At 37.8% G+C, this 23841-nt stretch overlaps 1 protein-coding gene across 1 annotated transcript in view; it reads left to right on the plus strand.

The window, feature by feature from the left end:
- The first annotated feature begins 1107 nt into the window (after positions 1 to 1107).
- USH2A (Usher syndrome 2A (autosomal recessive, mild)) overlaps positions 1108 to 23841 on the plus strand; it is a 132634-nt gene continuing 109900 nt past the window's right edge. Inside the window, exons 1-4 of the mRNA XM_010078723.1 lie at positions 1108 to 1385; positions 1558 to 1700; positions 10072 to 10700; positions 20603 to 20937. Coding sequence (XP_010077025.1) covers positions 1108 to 1385; positions 1558 to 1700; positions 10072 to 10700; positions 20603 to 20937 — 1385 coding nt within the window. The remainder of the gene's footprint in view (positions 1386 to 1557; positions 1701 to 10071; positions 10701 to 20602; positions 20938 to 23841) is intronic.

A 23841-nucleotide genomic window follows, 5' to 3' on the forward strand; every position in this document is an offset into this window, starting at 1 on the left:
TTGAAGTTCCCCAGTTATAGTTCTCATATCTGTGTGTATACGTTGTTATAAATGAAAACTATTGTGTACGACCGATGACGCTTATTCAGAGCCGATGCCATCCTTTCATCTGTTTTAGGGAGAGAATCATTCAGACAGTGTATCACTAAGTCTGTTACTTTCCTCTTAGTAACCACCTCATATACAGGTGGTAAATGAAAATCATAAAATTTACTGTAAAATCCTGTTCTCTCATCTTACAACTTACGCCTTGAGGCTTACAACTACACCTTAAGTTACAGATCTGTGAGACTGTTTTTTCCAATAGGGAGAAGGAAGAAAATAACAGCAACAAAAAAATTATGTTGGAAAGACCAAAGAAAGAAGCAAAGTAACTACTGGACCATGAAAAACAAAACTATTGTACAAGAGTTTAAACGACAAAGGCAATAACTTTCCAGTGTTTTAACTCTCTGGAAAAGACCTACAGAGCTGTGGCTACAGACAAGCATACACGCTTGTATATAAAAGTTCCAGATGTGTGTTTATATACAGAAAGTTTCTTCAACAGATTATTGTGTTCTTAAAGAAAAAACAAAGCCATAAACTCATGGTTGCAAATTGGCATAGTTCTTTTTACTGCGTGCAGTGAAATATGCAGCAGTTAAAGGTCATTGGTGGTATCATCACTGACACATTTTGATCTGCAGTTCCTGCACTTCATAAAAATTAATTTCCTTAACAAAACAGTGGGCTAGAGGCTGAGACTTCAGTGAATCTATATTAATTTCTACCTAAAGGCCTTTTTTCCCCTTAAAATTTCTGCTGTTTTCTTTTAAAATTGTTATTAATTTATAAAGGTGAGATGGTATCTGAATGATAAAAAGTCTGATCAATTTTAGTCTTTCTGGGTAACATTTCTGTGAGCATTTCTTTAACTTCTTGGGGTGGCAGAGTTGGGCACAAGGAGAAGTAGATAATATATGAACAGATGCCGGAGAATATGTTGCTTCTGAATTACTTTTGGTGTTTGGAGGTTTGCTTTTAGCAAAATGATGTTCACGTAACCGTATTGGAAAGAAGAAAATGAAGAAATAGCATTGTTCAGTAGTGAAAATGTTAAACTAAATGGACCATGTTAACATTGCTGTTGATCCTGAGGAACAGTTTTTCCAGTATATGGAGCATTTTGTTTCCACCCGGCATATGTTCTCCATGGTTTTCTCTGCTCTAATTCATCCATGTTTTTCGACAGCTCCAGATGGTGTGATGCCTCCAAGGCTTTCATCTGCCACTCCGACCAGTCTTCAGGTTGTCTGGTCTACACCAGTTCGCAACAACGCCCCGGGCGCGCCCAGCTACCAACTCCAGATGCGGCGGAGGCATTCTGCTGGTGACATTTTAGAGTACGCAGACCCTAGCAAGGCCACCATCAACTGCTGAGCAAGAAAAGTCCCATTATCTTGAACATGGCTCACCTTTAGGGTGCCTGGTTTAGTTACAAGACATGTTATGTTTTGGTCTTTCTTTAGGTACTGGGATGTTTAATGATGTAACTCATTCTGCTTTTCTTTGCAGTTTGCTTTCCAGCCCTACTGCTTCCTTACAACACAGGGTGGGAGATCTTCAGCCGTACACTGAATATGAGATAAGAGTGGTTGCCTCCAATGGTTATGGCAGTGCTTATAGCAACTGGACTTCAGTGACGACAGAAGAAGACAGTAAGCAGTCCAATCTTGTTTAACTCACTTTAGCAGAAAATAGAAATAACAATTCAGCTGCCATTGCACATAAAAAGCTACCTAACCAAAAGAAATTCAGTTAAATAGCAATAATGTATTTCCTTCCTGAATATTAACTTGCAATAATAACTCTTAAGGGATTACATATCTGTTGTCTTAGATTTTCATAAAACATGAATATTTAAATATATGTTTTGTGAAGCAGGATCTTATTTCTTTGTATAATATCCTTCCATGCATATGTGTTCGTATATGGTTAGTTTAAGATACATGGGTAAGTACAGCTTTGTAAGTAGTATTCCTTTATATTCAGGGACTTGATTCTGATTTCAGTCATATCAGAGAAAATAAGTTGAAGTTAATAGTATATGACAGCTGTCTTATCTCTGTGTTGAGAATACCTAAGCTGTGGCACAGCTGAACAGAACTTTTCATTCCTGGTGATCTTTGTTAATTCCAAGTGGTGATCTACTGGTCTGAAATTGAGTTTGTCATTGCCAGTCCCATCACTTCCCTCATTAATAGTTCTACGTTCTGCGGACTCACTCCACATAATTGGTGCAACGGTCCCTTGATTTAACAAACAGGTAAGGGGATATAGGTACAGCCGTTTAGTTGGCAGGGTGGGGTTTTGCACCTGGTACAATATGTAAGCAAAAACATATGACAAAACTTGAGCTTGTTTTACGTAATATATATACAAAATACATAATTTTCAGCTTTTTTTTGAGAAACTGAACAATTAGTTTTCTCTTACAATGTAGCATGATATCTAATAGCACACTTGTTGGGAAAATCAGTTGTTTCAAATATATTCTTTGCTGCTTTTTTTTTTTTTTTTTTTTTTAAATCAGTAATGGATGAGCCCATTGTACCAATTTTTAGAAAAATTGCATATTTTCTAAAGATATTTTCCTGGTTATGTCTTGTTTAATAAGAAAGTAAGTCATTTGGTACAGGAAAAGGTGGGGAGGATGTGTGTTTCATTACTGGTTTCATTACTATGTTGCTTTATCTGCCTTCATACCAAAGTGCCTTGTGGTCTTACTCTATTTTACACTGATATGAGATCTGTATTTCAGACCATAAATTTAACCTGATACTCCTATGTAATTGTGCTAGCAAATATACCGTGCTTGCGACTCAAGTTGGTTTTAGTCTCTTCTCCAAAGCATAGCTGTCTATCTTGAGAAAATACCCAGAAGAAAACATGCGTTCCCACAATTGTAAACCATTTTTCTTTGAAGCTGAGCAAATAATTCACAACAGAAATTCATCAGATAGATCCATTTAAGGTCCAAATGCTTCTGTGAGCACATTATTTATAAGTAATTACCTAATAAAAGAAAGTTCTGAACTTGGTCTTCACATACTGGAGATGTGTTATCTACCTATGAAAAATCTTTGCTGAGATTCAATTACTTTACTGAAATCATTTGTTAGCAAAAGTGGATACAATATTATTAAACTTGTCTGCATTCATGGTCTAAGTGCAGCCAGTCTCCTATGACTATTTCATTCAAATCGCAATGATTATTTAGCTCTGGTCAGATAGTTCACATAGTGTTGATTCTTTTTAGACAGGAGGAGCACAGCAGTGCATTTAAAAGGCATCACTTGTTAGTATAAATAAAAATTATTTTTGTGCAAGGTAGTAGGTGTAGAATTTTAAAATTCTCTTTTTAGGAGTTAGGGATGGGGCAGAAGGCCTACACAGGACGTGCATTCCCACGTAGTCATCTTGAATATAAATGTAGAAGTTACCTGCTCCATAGAACTTGGATGGCCTTGGTGTGCCAGGATGAAACACTGCCCTCTGCAAAACCTGTCTGCAAAAATGCCTTAAGTTAGTATGGAAGGTAGATGTTGCCAAAGGAAACTTAAGAACAAGAAAACTAAAAGATAATGCCTCTGTCAGTGTTTAGGCAATTAAAATATGTTGAGATTATCAAACACCTTGCCTATTCAGCTATTATACCGCATTTTTTCCTTAGCTTAAAACAAACCTCTGCAGTTCGGTTGTAAACTCCATGTCTCTAAGGGAAAAAATATTTTCTTTAAAATATCCTCTTCCCGTACTGCGAAAGAATGCATGCTGATGTGTCTCCAGTATCCAGCAACCCTTGTAATTTAGAGAACCCCCACCTCTCAGTGGTGACAAAGGACTCTGGTTTGGTGTCATTGTGGAGGGCTGCCATCTGTGAAAGGATATTCAACTCAATTGCTTAAGACTGAATGATTGTCATGGAGTATAAGCAGTATTTCTGTCAAGGCTTCAATATGTTTCTTATAAAACTGCCTATACTGACAGCTTGTTGCAGAAGTACACTTAATTCCTGGCCCTGCTAGCCAAAAGACTTTGACTTTTTAAAGTACAATTTGACAGTAGAAATTTCCCATATCTCTTACTCTGTTGAAATATGCGTGCAGACACATGTTCTTATTGAACTTTGTGCAGTGAATATATGTCTTTTTTGTTTCAGCAAAGCATAAAATATCTGTAGGAATAAAATGTGTGTGTGTGTGTGTTTATGTGCACATACACCTGACAGCAATAGATGTAAATCAACGCATCCACTTTTAAAGTCAATAGAGTTCTACTAATACAAGCTGATGATTTCACAATATATCTGCATATTATATTTATGATAAATATTTAGTAAATTAGGAGGATATTAGGAATGATTATGGACAAAGTAGCAAATGCTGCCATAAAAATCTGTTATATCTGATTAAAAAAGTCTTAATATACAGATTAGTAGATTTGGGGTATTTTTTAATGCAAGAAAAAATGCTGTAAATAATTTTCAAATACTTCCATTTACATGAGTGTGACACTAATAACTGATTCTATGCATTTTTAAAAGTCTAACCTGCCAGTGCCAGATAACAATAATGTACATATCCTATGAATATTTTAAAACCTGCTAAATGTGCTAGTAAAAGATGTTTGTTCCCCTGATCCTGGTCGGTATAGCATCAGACCATTCACTGCCAGACAAATAGAAACAGTTGATGAAGTTTCTGGATTAGATCTTGATTTCAGTATCTTGAATGTAAATTTAAGATAACTTGCAATCAGTGTAATCACCACTGAAGTGAGAGATCAGAATGTACTGTTGAACAGAGAACAGAACTTCATGCATTGCATTCAGAAATAAAATTAAATTTTCTAGATACAGAAAGAAGATCTCAAGTTTTCCCTTTTGTTATGGCAACTCTTTGAGCTATCTGGGAAGCTGCAAAGGAGGTGGTTGTAGTTACCTGAAGCTGACCCAATGACAGCTGCTGCACTCTTACAGTGTAGCTTTACACTTTGCAAAATTATATTAGCAATCCACATGGTGTAATCTTAGATCAGAGGGATAGTTCCCAAAGAAGAAAGGTGCTTTTTCTAGTGCTTGAGAAAATCCATCTTGATTTGGGCAAGTTTTAAGCTAGCAAAATTGTTACTTCAGAGGAAAGCCACCTGTTCCTTTCTTTTCTTTTGAATGTCCCTGAAACTGTCTGCAGTCCAGTGACTTGTGTACAGCAGGACATCTCACTCACCAGCATGTTCTCTGCATTGGCTGTATTTCCGTCCCGTGGGTCAGTGTGTGACTCCCGTATGGGGAGTTGTTACTGAAGCCCTTTTATAAGTGCCTGACTTGCACTTGTTGAGAGAGAAGCTTTTGCAAGTTGCCTGTCAGGCAGTCCTTTTTTTATTTATTTTTTTTTTTCTTAGATAAAGTGATTGCAAGTACATCTCTTTTACATATAAAGAAGTTATAGGCCAGTCCAATGTTATTAACAATAAGTAATGTCAAAGGTACACAGTACACACTTGAGATGATTACATATGGGAGTTGCTAGAGAGAAAGAAATAAAAAAAATAAAAGAGAGATTCTACAGTGTATCAGCTGAGCTATTTCTTGTCAACACAGGGAAGCATTATTCCTATCATTTGGAGTGCTGTGGTGTGCTCCTCTGGCGTGCTTACCCCAAGGCTTTGGTTCCAGGGTGAGGGGGACTATTCTCTCGAAGCTCCTTTATGTAGACAACAGAGAGAGGCAGGTTCCTCCAGAGGGCAACGCAGGACAAGAGGGTAGATGGTGCAGTTAGCTTTTGGAAGCGCTTGCTTTCTCTGCTTATTATGTTCACTGTCTGAGAAGCCAAGTCTCCTACTTTAGCTGTGTAAGTTAGGTCCATATCATTTAGGCACATAAACTAGTCCGTAGTTAGTTGGTGGGAATGTGGTCACCCGCGCTCAAGATAGATGAACAGAAACTGAAACCAGAGAAGACAAAACCTGGTGAGGTGAGAAAGGGAAGAGAGAGTCGTGTGAAATACATGACAAGGTGAACAGCAAAAGGACAGAAGAACAAATTAAGCTGAAGCAGTATCATGGCAGATATGATATGATGAATGTATGATAAATAGTACAAACTGCTCATGCATGCCTATGAATTAGGAGTTAGAAGTTTCTTAACTGCTAGGCTGAGGTTCTGGAACCAATGTGCATTTGGAGTAGTAGTGGGGAAAAGTCTGAATACTGTGAAGACTGCTCTTAATACGTATTTGAAGGAAGTCGTATGGACTGCATGTCATTGCAGGAACAGCTGAAGGACTTTTGAGTCCTGTGATAAAAGATTCCTGTGGTTCCTTGTGCCCAGAGCTGCACAATTTGGATTTTTTTTGCTGGATACAGTTGGTAGTATATGAAAGACAGCACATTTTGTTAATATATATAATTACATTGTCCATGTTCCTGAAAACAGTAAATGATTCAAGAATAGAAGGCACAGAATTTCTGTTCTGCTTAGTGAGAGAGTTTCCCAGCGAATCAGGTATTTCTCATTAGCTTTAAAGGGCAGTAGTCCAGGTACATGTCTCAGTGTATTAATGAAAGTATAGATTCCCCCGAAATACATGCATGAGAGTATAGCTCCTTGCTCCCCCAGTCTGTGCAATAAATAAACAAATGTGTTGATTGTAGTCAGGGAATTTAAAAAGATTAATAACAATTTTGTGCTTTCATTTTAAGTTGAGTCTGAACTTTTGAAGCAGATGAGCAAAATAGCCTTCCATAAAAGATAATTTCATTTGCCAAAATGAAACTACCTTCTAGTATTAATACTGTAATGAAATAGTTTGAAATATGAACTAAGAATCTTAAGGAAAAAGATGCCCACTGTTCCCATTTTCAGTAGTTACTTCTATAAACAATTGCATCCATGTAAAAAGCTTTATGATTTTATTTTCATCATTGTCAGGCTGAGCTGTGTAGCTGTCATACTTTGCAGTCTTCCCTCCAGTGACAACCACATTGACAACATGTTATACTCCACATTGATTTTACAGTTAAGGAGCTGATTGTGATATATAGGGATTTTAAGAATTCAGCTGAGAGGCTGACTTTTGCCTTTTATCATTCCATTAAAATTTTATAACCATCTTTTTCATGTCATTTCATCCATGAATTCTTACTTTAGAAAGTGATAGCTACTGCTGTGAGCATAACTTTTCTCATGTTCAGAGCTTTTTATTGTATTAGCAAACTATCCCAATTATAGTTAATACTCATGTTTTACATAATTGTGGTGACCCTTTCAACCAAGCAGTATCGTGCTAGTTGATTTGTATATAGAATTAGATGGTTCTGCTTGCCATTTAAAAAGAAGCTACACCGAATGAGTGTTGGGGACCAGGATTTAATGCTTTCCCATCCAGTGGGGCCAATTAAGCATCTCTCAAATGTCTTGTTTGAACTCAGAGAGTCTTAAAAGTCTCTCCTTTAAAAGGGCAGTAGGGAATGTGTGGGTAGATATGCTAGCTACCAAAAGATGCTTTTTTGAGGGGAAGGAGAGGGGCTAGGGGGACCCAAAGTTTAAATTTGACAGCTCCTCCCATAGATTACAGATTGTCCTTAAGGAATACCTCTGAACTCTGAGGGGGTTGAAGCAGAGTTTCAACTAATTACCATGAATGTTTTAACTATAATGCCAGTGACTTAGTCTGTAGCAATAAAAAGGCTTATCTGTTCCCTCACAACAAACTGCCTGATTGTTGTGGGGGGTTTTGTTTTGTTTTGTTTTTTTCCTTCTGCAGAAACTCACAGTATGGTAGCTTATTTAGAAGGTGTAATTAGATAAAATACTAGTTTGTAGCTCAGTGGTAAATATTATGTCTTTCAACCCCCTCACCCCATTAAACTAGAATTTCCAGCAACTTATTTTCAAGGTCTTCAATTCCAAAACAAATTCTCCATTTTCCCCTTCACCCCAGCAAAATTTTTGCTTTACAGAATAGACATCTAATTTGTGTTTACATCCCCCCTCCCCCCCCTTTTTTCAGAAAAGTCTAAATATTGGACTAAATTTTGTTCCAGCTTATGACCTAATTGATTTTGCTCAGGAGTACATGCAAATAGAATTGGTTTGCTCTTTACAACAGATCATCTTTTATACTTGTAAATTCAGAGATCTTAATTAATCTGGGAGTGCAGAGGCATTAAATATAGAACTCCATCCTTGTTATCACTGTGAGTAGAACGGGATATGTGATATGGATGAGTTTTATGGAGTTGCTTTGTGATGCTTCATATAATGAAAGAAAAAACTGTTACCTTTTCAAATTTTAAAGCAAAAAAAAAAAAAAAATCATGCTATCCCAATTTTACATCACTGTTCCACAGATGTCAGTGGAATAATCCTGTTTTACCTTTCTCTGTGTGTAAAAGGAGAATTGGGTCTTCTATTTCAGCTGTTATTGTAAAATATAGAAAGAGTCACTCATTGTGCTGGATTTATTTGTTTTCTAGGGATCCCTTTTCCCCCTCTCTTTCTCTTTTCACGTAAAATTTATCAGGAATTATTTTAACTTCTAATGAAGTATATTATTCTTCCTATATTTATACTGTTCCTTGTGGTTTGGACAGCATACTGCTTCACTAGGAATTGAATGATGGTGTGTTGACTACTGTGGAATTCAGCATATGTCGTGTGTCCTGGAGTCTTAACACACCCACAATCACTAATGAATTTTAAATTTTCAACCCTTAGCTTTTGAAATTTACCTCCCCCCCTGCCCCCATCCCCAAACCTAAAGCTATTTTAAACAATTACTAAATCCAGGTATATCTTTTTTTAAGATTTCAGTAAAATGTAATGTTCACAGAAAAATCTCATAAATTGCTGTGGGCAGAATAGGGGGGAATATAGTATTTTCTTGATCTGCTGTAGCAATTTATAGATTTCAGGACGTGGTTTATAAGAATGCTAAATGTTCTGGAATTACAGCTGTTACTGATCAGTGATTGAGCCAGATTTGTGTTATTGCACCATGTTCTTGCTTGTACCTAGAGAGCAGTAAAGCCTCAATATAATAAAAAGCACCTGCATTTTAAATGAAATTTCAATTGAAAAACTTAACAGCCCTTCAAATTGCAGAATTTAACGCAGCCCAGTAAAGCTTAAATAACACTTTGCCTCCACAGGCTGAGGGTTTTGCATTCAAGGTGACTTGATTGTGTCGCATGGTGAAATTATTTACAATTAAGGAATTTCTCTGGAGGGCTGCAGAGTATTTGCTGTTCCACAGCACCTATGCAGGCATATGGTCGGTCTTTTTCAGTATTCATGGAAGCTCCTGAACCTTTATGATAATTGAATCAGTTAGAGTGCTGAGTGGAGCAAGCATAAAACCTGTTAACCTAAAGGTCAGATCTGTGCATTGTTTATTTATCAGTAGGTGAAAGAGCTAAATCGGCAGCTTCTGTCACAGTTGCAGTAAAAAATCACCTATAATATTAACAGGGAGTAGATAAATTGCAAAAAATGGGTTAGAATTATAAACAGAATGAAGTAAAATATTGAATATATAATGAGACATGCAATAGGGGCTTATTGAGCTGTAAAATATGCAGCTTTGTTATGCCTGTGCTGTTGGTTGCAATTAGTAGCAGCTAATCTAGAAGAATATCAACAAAAGCTAGAACTGCAGATCTATATCCGTATATATATGCTGTACGCTTTCTCCACGTGCTAACAGGGTTGACAGGACGCTTTTGAGACGCAGGAGGAAAAAAGATGGAGAGAAGGAGGGAGGAAGGTTGAGAGGAGGGTAGACGTCCTTACAGAGCAGCTTGGCTTTGAGAAGAGAGCCATGTTCGTCCCCTTGAATAGCTGGGCCTACAGTTTCTGAAGAAATAAGCTCTTCAGTAGATTTGAACTTCTTTTGTCATTTTGAACCTCATTTGTTGAGTACTGCTTGGTAATGCTGACTTTTACAAATCACAGACTATTAGTAATTTTCCTTTCTCTCTCTCTCTCTTTTTTTTTTTTTTTTTTTTTTTCTTCCCCCTCTGTTACAGAACCTGGACCTTTAGATCCGCCACTTCTGTTGAATGTTACAGCAAGGGCAGCAAGCATCACCTGGCAGCATCCTTTAAAGCCACACGGCATTATTACTCATTATAATGTTTACCAAAATGGCCAACTGCATGCTACAGTGCCAGGAACTGTGTCTAATTGCACTGTAGTAGACTTGCGTCCTTACACTAGCTATGTGTTTCAGGTAGAAGGATGCACTTCTAAAGGATGCTCTCTTTCACCCGCGACACCAGAAATACAGACTCTTCCAGATGCACCTGAGGATATTCCTGCTCCAGAGCTGTATTCTGACACTCCAACTTCTGTGGTCATATCCTGGCAACCACCTGCTCACCCAAATGGTTTGGTGGAAAACATTACAATAGAAAGGAGGGTGAAAGGAACAGAACAAATATCAACTGTGGTGACTCTCCCTCCCAGTCAGTCCATGAGCTACATTGACCAGAGTACTGCTCTGAGCCCTTGGCAGAAGTTTGAATACAGAATGCTGATGAGCACTCTTCATGGAGGCACGAATAGCAGTGCATGGTCTGAAGTTACCACTAGACCATCAAGACCTGCTGGTGTTCATCCACCTAATGCAGAAGTGCTGGGACCTCATTCAGTTAAGGTAGGAGTAATTCTCATTGCCTCGTGGCTTTAACATGTATTCTGTGTAGCAACTGTGTATGTAAGAGAGATATCTACCAGCTGAGCCAACAAATTTCATTGCTACAGGAGGTAGTTGAACAATTAGCGTCTGTCTTTTGCTCAAAAGCATTAGATTCTTTTCCATTTTTTCCCCTTATATTAGTCTCTAGTATTAGACCACAGTTCTTTTTCTTCCGTACACACTGAATATTCTGAATATTAAACTTGAATGCTTACTTTTAACTCCCTAATCAGATCAGAAAATGACCTGCTACTTTCTCCAAAATTTGAAGACTTCATTAAAATGCTAAGAAGTAAAAAGGTTTTTTATGTAATTAACTCTTGTATATAATTAGCAGATTTTAAAAAAATCGCTTATGAAGAAAAAAATTGCATTGTGGTTCTCCTGATTTATGAAAGAAGAGTCTTACAGGACTACCTAGGAAGTTTTCAATTATTCACATCATTCTGTTGGGAATGAACTCTAGAGGACAGGATAACTACCATTGTTTTGGCTTGCATACAAACTTCATTCAAGGGAAATTAGTGTAACCAAACAAGAGGGATTTTTGTAGCTTAGAAGCCTCTTTTGTGTAAATACACACATGCTTCCATGGATTCAATCTTGTACTAATGCCAAAAGTGTTGGTACAGTAGCTTGCTCACCAGAGCACAAAACAAAGGACATTTGCATAAGATTGAAGTTCATCTGTTAGGTTTATTATTTTTGGTATACATTGTATTTTCAAAAGGTAAACAGAGTGGTGTTACCAATGCAGGCTAAATAGTTTGAGGATATGGATTTAAGCAGTAAACCAATGCTGATTTTTTTTTTTTTTGCTTTGTTCACAAATAATTTTAAGCTATGAAAAAAAGCTATTCACCATTAGACAAAAAATCCTGAGCTTTTAAAATTATGTTTTGTTGTCTAAGGAACTGGATGTTATGTCCATGCTAATAGCAAATGAGTTCAGTATGAGTATAATGGTAAGAATTAATAATGATCGACCACTAGTAATTGTGATGAATTGCCAGACTGCTTATTGAAGATTTGGGCAATCTACTTGCAGGACTCTGCCCTCTTCTGTAGATATGTCTTAATATCCAGCACAATTTATAGTGTTTTTCATGGATTTACCAGAAGAAGCAATGCTGAGTAAACAGTAGCCCTAGTTCGATGGCATGCTTACACATATGACCACATTTTATTGCATGGGCTTTCACACAGTGGCTTCAGCTCTGAGCACAAAGAAGTCACTGCAACCTTTAATGCTTCAGTTAATGTGGTAAGGACATAATAATTTTATATCTTACTCATATTTTTTCTTTCTCCAAGTGCAGTCAACACTCAATTCTAATTTTAAAAGCCTATGAGTTATCAGAGGTCTTGTCATTCTTTACTGGATATCTTTGCTTGAGATCAGAGGTGTGTGCTCACTTGTAATTTTATTGTCTTTTGCTCAGCTCCAAGATTATGTAATTTACCAACACTGACAGTCAGTTTGATCATTTATTTCTTTGGAAACTTGAAATCAGACAGTGCAGTCTTCACTCTGTAATATTTTAATTTTCATTTCAATATAGCAGTGCTTTTAAATTTATTTTCCTTTCTTGATGAAGACTTCAAATGCTTTTTTTTTTTTTCCCTTTTTCTTCCCCAGTCTATCATTAACATTCAAAGCTCTTTAAAGCCCTCTTTACAAGGGCTGTTTACACTGTATGACCTTTCGTATGAGTGGTGGTCATATTTTGTGTCACTGCTGCTCTTGTAGTCTCTGGCTTGTTTTTCCACCTGGAGACACATATTTTGTTTGGTCTGTTAAGACTAATTTCTGTCAAAGATGCTGAAACCTGGATGTTTTTATTTCCATGGCTCAGTTTTTTACTTTACTTTTTTAAAAAAAATTAAATATTTAGGTTAAAATGTTGAAAATATTTAAAGGTGGCAGGCTTTAATTGGGAAAAGTTACTTATGTATATGCCTTTCCAGCTTTCTGAGTATCTGTCCTTCAGCAAAAATTTTCTCTCTCAATATACAGAGTATCGGTATCCTTTGCTGACAGGGACATAAATTCTTCTAATTTATCTACTATTTTGTTTGACTTAATATTGTTTGACTTTGTAGTCGTCATAACTGGGGGAGAGCTGGGAATACTTGGTACAGTTCCTGTGCGGGGGTATTCTGTGGCTGAGACATTACTTCACTTCTGATTTGTAAGATTCTAAGACTCCTTAAAAATCTTAACATTTCTCTTACTTCTCCAGGACAGCAAGAGATTTTTATTTTTTTAGCTTTTTATTCTTTTGTTTTTGTTATTATTTATTATGTCTTAAAAATCAAAATAAACTTGTAGGTGCAGAAGAGCTCATTGCACTTCGTAACTGAAGAGATTATGGACAAGGCTTGCTGCACCCAGTGGTTTTCTTGCCTTCTGCCTGTTTGCAGATGGGAGCACCAGAGGAAGCGACTAGGATTTCATCTTACTTTTTAGTAGTCTTAGAGGTCTGTCAAATGGGTTAGCTCGCTAGTGGTGGTCTTGTTTCCTTCTCTTCAATTTTATGGCAAGTTCACGTCAAAGCAGCAAGACTCTGAGACCATGCAGCGGGCTGTGCCAGGGTGCTGAGGCTGCCTTGTGGCCTGTGTGACTGTTCCGTAAGAGGTGGAAACAAGAAAAACAAGGTAGCACCTGTTTTAAAACATTTGCTTTTTTTGCCCTGCTCTTTCAAACTAGGGTGTAGATCTGGAGAGCTGCTCTTGCAAAGTCCTTGTGTCCCTTCACCCCAGAAATCTGCTGTGTTACAGAGGCGGAATGACTGTGATGTATTGTGGAAGGATCCCTGGAGGGGTTCAAGGATGAGGCTTTGAGTAACCTGGGCTAGTGGGAGGTGTCCCTGCCCATGGCAGGGGGGTTGGAACTTGATGATCTTGAAAGTCCCTTCCAACCCAAACCGTTCTATGATTCTATGATTGCCACTTAGCGGTTGAAAAGTTTCCCTCTGTGGAAATAGAATGGATCTGTTTGGATTTGCTTTACATTGGTGCCTTTAAACTCTGCCGAGAGTCCCGGAAAGGCAAGCTTTCCCTCCTGAGCAGATCAAACCCACCACACCTGCAGTGTATATATGACCTGTGTAGCGTTCAGATCTAATTTGTGGAATTTGCTTGTGCTGTACAATGCTCTCATCTTATTCTGTATCTCCAATGGTAACTCTTAAGCAGGGACTAGAAAATAAGCTGTCTCTTCAGGAGGGAACCAACGTGGGATTTTAATTACCTCTTGCCCTAGAGAGAGCTGTCCTCCCAGGTTAGAGCAAGAACTATTGGAAGGGCACCGTGGGAAAGATTAGCGAGAGGCTCCTTTAACCAAGCCAGGGTTGCAAATCAATAGAGGCTTTCAGTTGTCAGTGCAACCAACCCCTACACCATGCGTGCAAATATTTACCTATACTGAAAACAGACGCAATTTACAAAAAAAAAAAAAAAAAAGAGAGAAACATATTTCCATTCCTTTATTTAGTCATAGAATCAATATAAATGGTTTGAGGATGTGAAGCATTCAAAGCGCTCTAAGATAGTACTCACTTGAGTATACAGTTTATTTTCATAGACCAAAGCTTTCACTCTGCAATGAGGAAAATATCAGCACAGCAGGTCACTCTTGGCATAAACCCTTCTCATGTGTATTTAGCATTTAATTTTAGTCAGAATGGACCAATATCTCTCCATAACATTTAGCTTGCTTGCTTTTGTGCAACAGAAAGTGTAAAGCTGTCGATAATTTTTAAAGTACCCATTTCTGTGACACCTACATGATATTTTTTAATATTTGCTGAATTGATAATGTTCATGGTAGCGGAGTATACTGCACAATAAACTGCTTTTGTGGCTGATTAAATGCCAAAGTGAAGTGGAGGTATTCAGCAACTGCAAAAGCCGTTTATTTAGTGTATGCCAATGCCATGAACATTATTCCTGTTACACAAGATTTGCTATACCCTAATGTACAGATGTAAAAAAGAAATTGTTTCCTTTTCTTTTGAGGGTTGCAATTGCTGTGCTGCTTCAGTCTCACTCTTCACACTGATATGACATTCGGGAATGGAGCTAGGTTGAATGGCTTGAGAAAGAGGCTGGTTTACAGAGTGAATAATTAGTGGAAGGAGTTCTTTGTGTAGGAGAAGCGTTATGTGGCTGGGTACGCTGAAGTGAAGTAACTGTAGTATGTAAATTCTCCAACTTTGGCCATTTAACTTTCAATAGGAAGACTTCCCTTTTGCTGCTGTGGTTCTCCCTTGAGGGCTTTGTTCTGGGGAAGACAGATGTGGTCCTGATTTTTGGCTTTACTGGAGACTCGCTGACGTATGTTTGCCTGTTTTGTTCTCCCTCGCTGACCAGTGCCACCAACTGGACCACTGATAGATAAGAAGCTGCAGCCATTTCCTGTCATTCTTTGCATAACTTTTTTCTCAGGATAGAATTAGGCATGAGCTGTACTTAATCCTGGTGTTTCTCTCAAGGGGAAAGGAATTTTTTTTTTTTTTTTTTTTTTTTTTTTTTTTTTTTTTTTTGTTTTTGCTTAGATAGGCTATAAGAGCATGGTTTCGTCCTGGTTGGATGAAGTAACTTATTGACATACATTTCTTGTGCCATGCTGTTCCTTCATAGTAACATCAGTTACAGAAAATTCCTGCAATTTAACTGGATGAAAAATGAGAAAAATTTATTAAAAATTATTATTTAATTGATTTATTTCTTAATATATGTTATGTATATTGCCTGCTAGAAATGAAGGGTCATGGTGATTCTGTAGCACAAAACTGTCATTATTCTGTCTAATTTCTTCTTTTGCATATTGATTTAACATCCAATCATTCATTTTCTATGTATTTTTTCTTTTTCGTATTTCCTGATGACTTATTTGACTGAGAACATGTTGTAGGCTGCTTAATTCCATTGTCATTTGTGTTTGTTGTTACCCTCAGAGATGACAATCACTTAATTTACAGCTCACCTACCATTCTTTTCTTCGTATAGAAGAAGCTGCAGCAGAGAAACCTGCCCTTCCACCCTGCAGGTTAAACAGCGCCATCAGTCTGCTGTCCACAGGATGCTCAAGAGTTGCAGTCTGCACCCTTTCTTTGTGGAAGATTATAATTTATTGCTACAAAGCAATGAACTTTTCTTGTAGCTGTTTCTCAGATTTGACTACTAAATTGCATATCCAAGTGAGCAAACAAACATAAGCAAGGCTCTGTTTTTACAGCTGACTTCTGTTCTTCATTAACCCAGAAGCTGGACGGTGGACTGCTAAATGCCTGTTCTGTAAATAGGCTGGGACTAAAAGATGTGGGAGAAAGATGTCAGCTGTGTAGAATGGATACCACTGACACATTTAAAGTGGTATTCCTTGTAGTCACAGTTTGAGTATCATCCATGAAAAAGAAGGTGTTTTCTGTATTCATTTTCCACTTCCTGGAGAGTTACAGTTATAGGCACATGTTCTGGAATTGGTTTTTGTCTGTCCTGTGCAGTTACTTCTGATTACGGAATGTTGGGTGCAATGGCAGTAACTCCATTGTCACTGAAGTTGGTGACTAACAGGGAGGTGATTAAGAGCATCATTTTGAGAATATGAACCACCCTGACACTTGATCGCTAAAGGGAGATGCAGTAAGCCCATAGCAGCTTCTGATTGCAGAGAAGAAAAAAAAGTTTGGACTTTATTCACTACAGTTCCAGTTTTATACAGGTATGCTTGGTGAATTGGGGAAATTGTTTAGGAGCGATCAATCCTTGTGTGAAGATTGCCTTGCAATGCTGCTAAGGTCAGTGAGACCTTGGTTTATTTGCCACATCAGTGCTGCTTGAGCGACTTAGGATACTCCAGCACCCATAGGAACAACCTTAACTTGTGCACCGGAGGTTTTCCACGTTTGAAGACTGTGACTTCTTGCACAATTTGCTCATTTGGTACAGATCATACAGTGGGGCGAGCTAATCAGGGTTTCATCAGCATTATCCCACTGACTTTGGTATAGCTTAAACACTTTACTGTAGTATGTGTTTAGGATCAAAAATAAATGTTCTTTCTGTTTTTCCACTACTCAAGCTAAGTGCTTCTAGAAGTTTTTGTAGTAGCAGTCTGTTACTGCAAACTTGGTCATACCGTTCTTCTCTGGTAGTGCTTGCTGAAGTTGGATGTAATTCATGTGCAAAGTGTAGGAGAATAATTGTCAGTGACCTCTGTCAGGTTTTGCTTTTCTGGCGTGATACTGGCTCCTGCTTGAATCCCAGTATAATTTCTGTTAAGATAGATAAGAACTCACGAGGAGTTTCATCTCCCAACTACTTTGGTGGGGGGAGGCAGGAGGGTTGGCAGAAGACTACAGTCCAGTGGCTGGAATGCAGAATTAGGGTAGCAGGTCGGTCTTTTCAGTTTTGTTTCTTTCTGATATGTCAGTTACTCTGGGATTTAGTCTTTTCTTCTGTAAAACTGGAATAATAATACTTGCTATTTGAGACTTAAAACGTGCTTTGAGACCGACAGTGAAAAGCTCTCAGTAGTGTATTTATTATATTCTGTTTGTAGATGTTACAAGCAGTAGCTAGGAGAAATGAGAATGAAATGAAGCCAAACACACTGATTTAAAAGCTAACTATTGAAGCCAGGCTTGAACTAGTAAAATAGTTACCCATGTGCCAACGCCTAGCTCAGAATTAAATTGCAGGGTTCCAACTGCTGTCAAAAAAAAAAGAAAAAAGAAAAAAAAAAGCAAAAGATTTCCAAGGTTATAACTGTTTAATGGGAGGAAAATGGCTAATTTCTGTCTCTTTAAATTTTGTGGTGGAGAAAATAAGGTGCTTTGATCTTTAAATGACAGCTTCGAGAGTCATTACATTGAATCAGTTAATCTCTCCCAGTAGTTACCTTATTCTCTCTTCCTCATGGGCATCCTCTTTCATGGTCTCAGAGCTGAGCTTCAAATCAATGAACAAACTGTTACTGCTTCCAACACAGCCTGTCTAGTGAGCTTTCCTGCTTTCATGCATTGCCAAGCTCTTACCTCAAACCTTGGCACATCACAGTGGAGAAGAGGTCCAGCAGTGCCACGTGTGTGTTAACCAGGCTGGCTCCATCCCCGTCATTTACACAGTATGGGTCAGCCAGTCCCTTGCCTCTTGACAAGAGAGGTTTGTCAGAGACGGCTTGACCTGTCATTCCCAGGTGACATACGCCATTCAAAGCAGGTCAAGTGACACAGCAGTGACTGTGAGTATCCTTGGTCATCTCTATCTAGTTTAAAAAAAAAACACTAACCAAAGCTATAACTGATTTACATATCTTTGTGTGAGATATCCATGCCCAGACAAAAATAAGTTGCATTCTGTGTTATTGTGATGCTGACTGAATATTTTTTTTTTTGTTCAGCCAGGTTTTCATTTCTCTTACAAAAAAAGAAAAAAAGAAAAGAGAAATTTCTCAGTGTAAGCCCCACATAGTATCTATGTTACATACAGTACGCGGTACTTTATCTGCTACTGCACAGCAAATGCTGTGAAGTAACACCTGGGAGTTTTTCCAGGTTTTACCAGATAGCGCTGGTACAGTATATGGTTAATCTTGTGCAAGTTCTATAAGAGTAGTTTTGTGGTTTTAGACATAAAAGTTAGGCATCTAATGTGTAATGTAATGAAAAAATAACTCATCCTCTCTGCCAGGAAATAAGATTTGGTACAAGGTGAACATTTTTAGACAGTTTGCTCTCCTGTGAGGACCAGGGATTTTCCAAAGCATTTGACATACACTTCTTCTATTAGAAGCCACCTTGCATTAAACAACAAGAGGGGTTTTTTTCACTGAGGCAGAATTTCAGGATAGGTGCTACAACTCAAAGAATAACATAATTATGGTTTCAGACATGGGTATAATGTGTCAACCTTAAAGTCTGCTGTGTTTCTTCCAGCGGTTTCAAAGGTAAGTCCCTGAAAATGAAAGTGCACCTTGAACGTTCCCCTCTTTCTGGGCCATACACAGTGCATCCAGTGTGTGCAGTGTGGTAGGAACAAAAAGCGTTGGGATTGGAAATTTCACCTGAAGTTTAGTGACCTGAGTGGTTTCTACTTGCGCTTGAAAACAACATTTTCTGTTGTCTGTGCTAATCATCTATTCTTCTCTGCTTCCTAAGCTTATGGCTAGATCACATGAGCTACTACAAAATGAGAGTTTTGCTCAATGTCTGTGAGAATGGTGCAGAACTGATTCCTTCCTTCTGTGTAATTGTGCATTGTTTTATCAATAGCATTTTCTTCGTTTGTTTGATCATGATTTGGGGCCAGAAGTAACAGAAATCTGAATACAGCATTTGATAATTAGCCAGAGCTAAGCCTTTCCTATGTGGGCACCAATAATCTTGTTTGTGCTGTCTTTACTCAAAATCACCCTGTTTCTAATTCTCTGTTTAATAGTATTCCAGATTCTGTTATCAAAATTCTTCAGCTTTCTCCAGTACTTTGCTGCCAGGTTCTTTGCAAGTGTGACGGCCTAAGAGGTCCTTCTGTAGCTAAGATATAACATTTCCTAATCCCCAAGGGTCCTTTAAGAATCATTTTATAAATCAAGCTTCTCTGTTTCCATGGCCATGTGCATATATCTTTTTAAACATTCTTCTTTGGAGGCTGGAGAGAATTAAGGAAAAAGTTCAACTAAAACTGCAGTATCCTGATATGACTATTTAACATATCCGTATTTTCTGTGTTCATTTTGTTCTGCACGTACTTTTGTCTAGGTTTTCTCCATTTCTGTGTTCTTTTCAATGCTGGATTAAATTGTTAATTATCCCATGCCTGGGAAGAAAAGACACAGCAATTGTTATAGCTGAGTGGGTCAATGGCAAGGAAAACAGTCCCAGGGATGAGGAAAGTAAAGCTGGTGTGTTTCCTACACTGGGACTTCTAGGAGAGGAAGGATTGATAGATGTTCTCACATCTAGATTGCTAAATGCTGTGTCAGCTTGAAGTCCTCTCTGTCACAATACTGTGGCAAAAAGCCTTATAAAAGAATTGAGAATGGTACAATGATTTGAGTGTGATTCCTCAGTGGAGCTAGTAAGAATAAATACCTAGAATAATATACTGAAAAAAAGAACAACTTAAAAAATCCCAAACACCTAACCTCAGTTTAACAGGAGTAAAACCACAGTAAGTGTAGCAGCATGTATATATATAACATGAAATCTGTATATAATTTCAAAATTTTTATGAAGTTTTCTCAGCATAATTTTACAATTCTGAAAATGGAAAATTGCACCTGTTTTTTGTCTGATACTTACCAGTGTAATTTATTACTAAAAAATAAAAGGGAAAATCTGCGTGTTTCATCATACCGAGAGTGCAGACAAATCTTGTTTCTCATAGGAGCTAAGACACATTTCTGAAAAGTGTGCAAACACAAAATAAGATTTCTTTTTACTCTGCCACTAATAGATGAGCACATGCAATATGCCATAAGAAAGAAAATGTCAGTTAATTATGCTTAATGATAATTAGTGTACTTTTGCTAATGCATCTGAACATTTCACAGAATTTTGAGTGAAGTGGAACATTCACAGTTTACTGGTGAAGCTGAGTAGTAGATTTTTCAATGGCTACCACTGTCACTACAACCCTCACTAAAATTAAAGGAGGTTAGATTTCTAACTGATACACCTTTAAAAATCAAATTTCAGTTACCAGGGAAAGGTTATACAGAGTCTGTGGTGATGAAGAAAGCAAAGCACATCTTGAGATCACACTTGTGTCTATTTGTAGCATGTTGTGTCTCTATTTCTGCATTCTGACTGAAAGACTTCTGTTATTTTAATATTTTTTTTCTCCTCCTTCAGGTCTCATGGGAACCTCCTATGATACAGAATGGTGAAATCCTGAACTATGAGATCCGCATGCCTGATCCACGTATTGTCGTTAGTGGGAATACTTCATCGACATTAAGTTATCTGGTGACAAATCTTATACCCTATACAAACTACTCGGTCACTGTAATAGCCTGTTCTGGAGGAGATGGCTTTCTAGGAGGCTGCACAGAGAGTTTGCCTACCAGCGTGACTACACCTTCAGCGGTTCCTCAGAGTGTTAGTCCATTGGCTGTGACTCCAATCAGTGAGTCCTTTATTGCCATTTCTTGGCAACCACCACTAAGGCCAAATGGTCCTCATCTGAGGTAAGCCTTTTGTTGCAACTGAGATACCAGTTTTCTTCTCCTTACCTAAAAATGATTCAGAAAATTCTGGGGGATGCAGACTTTATGATGTGTTATCTTCATTTCTGACCTTTTGACGTTCCTTTTTAGGGTTCAGGAGTGCATGAGCAGACTCATGGAAAGTGAGCATGTCTAGAAGCAGATAGCAGGGCGAGCTTTAAATTGTTTTGAACTTGTGTGGAGTCAGGATTATTTAAAGCAAGGGTGGTGTCTGTACTGTGGCATTTACTTTGCAGAACACATTTGGGATGGCAGTGGGTCTCTCAGTTCGGTGCTGTTTGAAGAGCCAGAAGGAGCAAGTGCAGGATATTTGCACTGGTTTGGGCTGCAGCATCAGCCATGTTTTGGTGGTGAGTTCAAGCAACATGTTCCACCAGCAAAATGACAAGAAAAATATGAGATTTAAGTAAACATAAATATTTAACACATCCAATATTTTCAATATTATGTGGGGATTTTTCCATGTAAAAAGAAAGTGACCATGGTAGCGTGATGACATGAAATAAGCTTCAAAACTTAACTGATTAATAAATTGGAAATGAGAGAGTGCGTGAGAAAAATGGAAGTTAAAATGCCACAAGTTTGGGGTCAGAGCCAAAAATGGGAAATGCAAGGAAGTGCTGGCTATAGCAGGCTGGATTTCACCCCAGGAACTAGAGAAAGGCATCTCTTCTGAGATTTGTCTAGGGTGATGGGATGAGGGATCTTGACTTGAATCTGTTGATTACTGAGAGCATGTGTGTGTGTGTATACATTAAAAAAAATATGTATTTGAGTGGACGAAGATTTATAAAGAGCAATATATCTTTATATATATACAATAAAAAATGTCAAACAAATCTTTCATTCTAGCACTTTAACATATTGGGAAACATCGTGCATGGAATTATATCTCTGTACTCCATATGTTCTGCTTAGTAGCTCTCTTCTAGGTGCACTGAGGGGTTCAATAATTATCATGTAATGCCATTTCAGTTGCGTATGTTATTACAGCACAGTAGCTTGACTCTTTCTTCAGGCTTAATTAGGGCATAGTACAACTGCATGAAATGATGATTGCTCTATGGTAAAATCTGAAGTTTTTGAAAAGCAGTCTCTGTTATTCTGGGGTTAACAACATGACCATTTTACCATAGATTATTGAAGTCATTCAGCACGACCTACATCTGCAGACTTCATTTCCTTCATGGTGTGCCATGCTGCCCTCAACAAGAACAACCACTGAAGCAGCTGCTCTGTACAGCATGATGGAGCAAGAAGTCTGCAGCAAGCAGAGTAGCAGCAGCAGCTGCCAGTGGGGGTGATTTACACATGATCACCATTCAGCGTTCAAAAAGATTTTGATGTTTTTCATGACTTGTCTATGAAATATATTGGACAGAATATGCCAGGACTGCTCATAATAAAACTGTAATGATCTGTCTTTGGGTTCTGTTGACATTGATGAACCACTCGTGAGAGTTGTTCTTGGGGTATAAAGTCATAATGAATGTTTTGATAGAATTGGAGTTTAATTAATTTTTAATTTTAATTAAATTACAAACTTCAGAGTTTATACTCCCAACTTCTGCTGTAATTTGGTTTGGCATCACTAAGGTTGGTGGCACAATGCTTGTTTGTACCTGTTGAGGATTATTCCTCAAACTCAAGGGCAAAAGTTGTTGGAAGTCACACTGTCGTGGAGCATAGGAAGTCTCAGCTCTCTTGTAAGAGAGCTTCTCAGTTGATTTCTGGCTTTGAAGCAATGCAAAATCACTGCATGCAGTACCTATTAAATACTCTCTTAATTCAGGGTCTCAAATCTGGAATGGCATTGTCCAGCGTTTCCTCATCAGACTGGAGTTCATCTTAACATAAAAAAAAGATAAGTGCCAAATTACACACAAAGCCACTGGTCAGAAAGATCACTGCGGCAGGGAGACCCACACCAAGGCGTTCTGTAGAATGCTTGAACGCAGAAGGAAACATTTTCACAAATAAGTGCTTAAAGTGAAAGTCTGTAAGATCTGCCTGAGTATCTACGTGCTACGTTTTGTTTCATTTAGAGTATAGTTTTCTATGGAATCTGTAAGGTGATTAGGAAATGCAAAATATTATCCCCTTTAGTTTGTGTAGACATGAAGGGATTTAATCCTTGATGAATTCCATTAAGGTTTTGTGTAGAAGATGGTGAAGAGTGAATGATGTAGAAAGGGTGGAAGGCATGTTGTCCAAATCAGGCATTCTCATGGCTGACCTGATGAAAGATGGGCTTCAGCTGACCTGCTGTTTGGAACAGAGACAGGAATACAGCTTCGGATACCAATTAAAACCAGGACGAAATAGTTTGGTCTTTCAAGCTCATATCATAAATGTCTACCCAAAGACAAAGGTGCCTTCCTAAGGTCTACAGATGGAACAGTTAACATGTTCTATGCCTGTTTGTCATCCAGAATTTATATTGTGGTTATTTGCAAACACATGTTAAATTCAAATGTACACTTAAGTTGCTACTACCAGTAAAATAATAAGAGCAATGCTATATGTTTCAGCACATTTGCAAGGGAGAGGCATTGTCATTTCATATTTTGGAGCAGTCTGTGCATACCAGATGGCATCAGTCAAGTCTGTATAAGACACTGCTGCTACTGGGCTATTTGGACTTGATCTTCGTAGCATTTCCACAAGTTTACAATCTGTAAATCATTAAATAGACTCATTCTTTCAAATCGAAGTGCTTCATTTTCCATTTTCAAAGTAGTTTTTTAAAGTAATCGAATGGTTTAAATCGTGAAACATTCAAAAGAATGTTTATCTCAGAAAGTTTACAGCTGTAAAAACAAAATAATGTGTGGCTTTAAAAAAAAAACAGGTTTTTTTTTTTTT

The sequence above is a fragment of the Pterocles gutturalis genome, unplaced genomic scaffold, assembly GCF_000699245.1.
Source record: "Pterocles gutturalis isolate BGI_N339 unplaced genomic scaffold, ASM69924v1 scaffold9333, whole genome shotgun sequence".
Lineage (NCBI taxonomy): Eukaryota > Metazoa > Chordata > Aves > Pterocliformes > Pteroclidae > Pterocles > Pterocles gutturalis.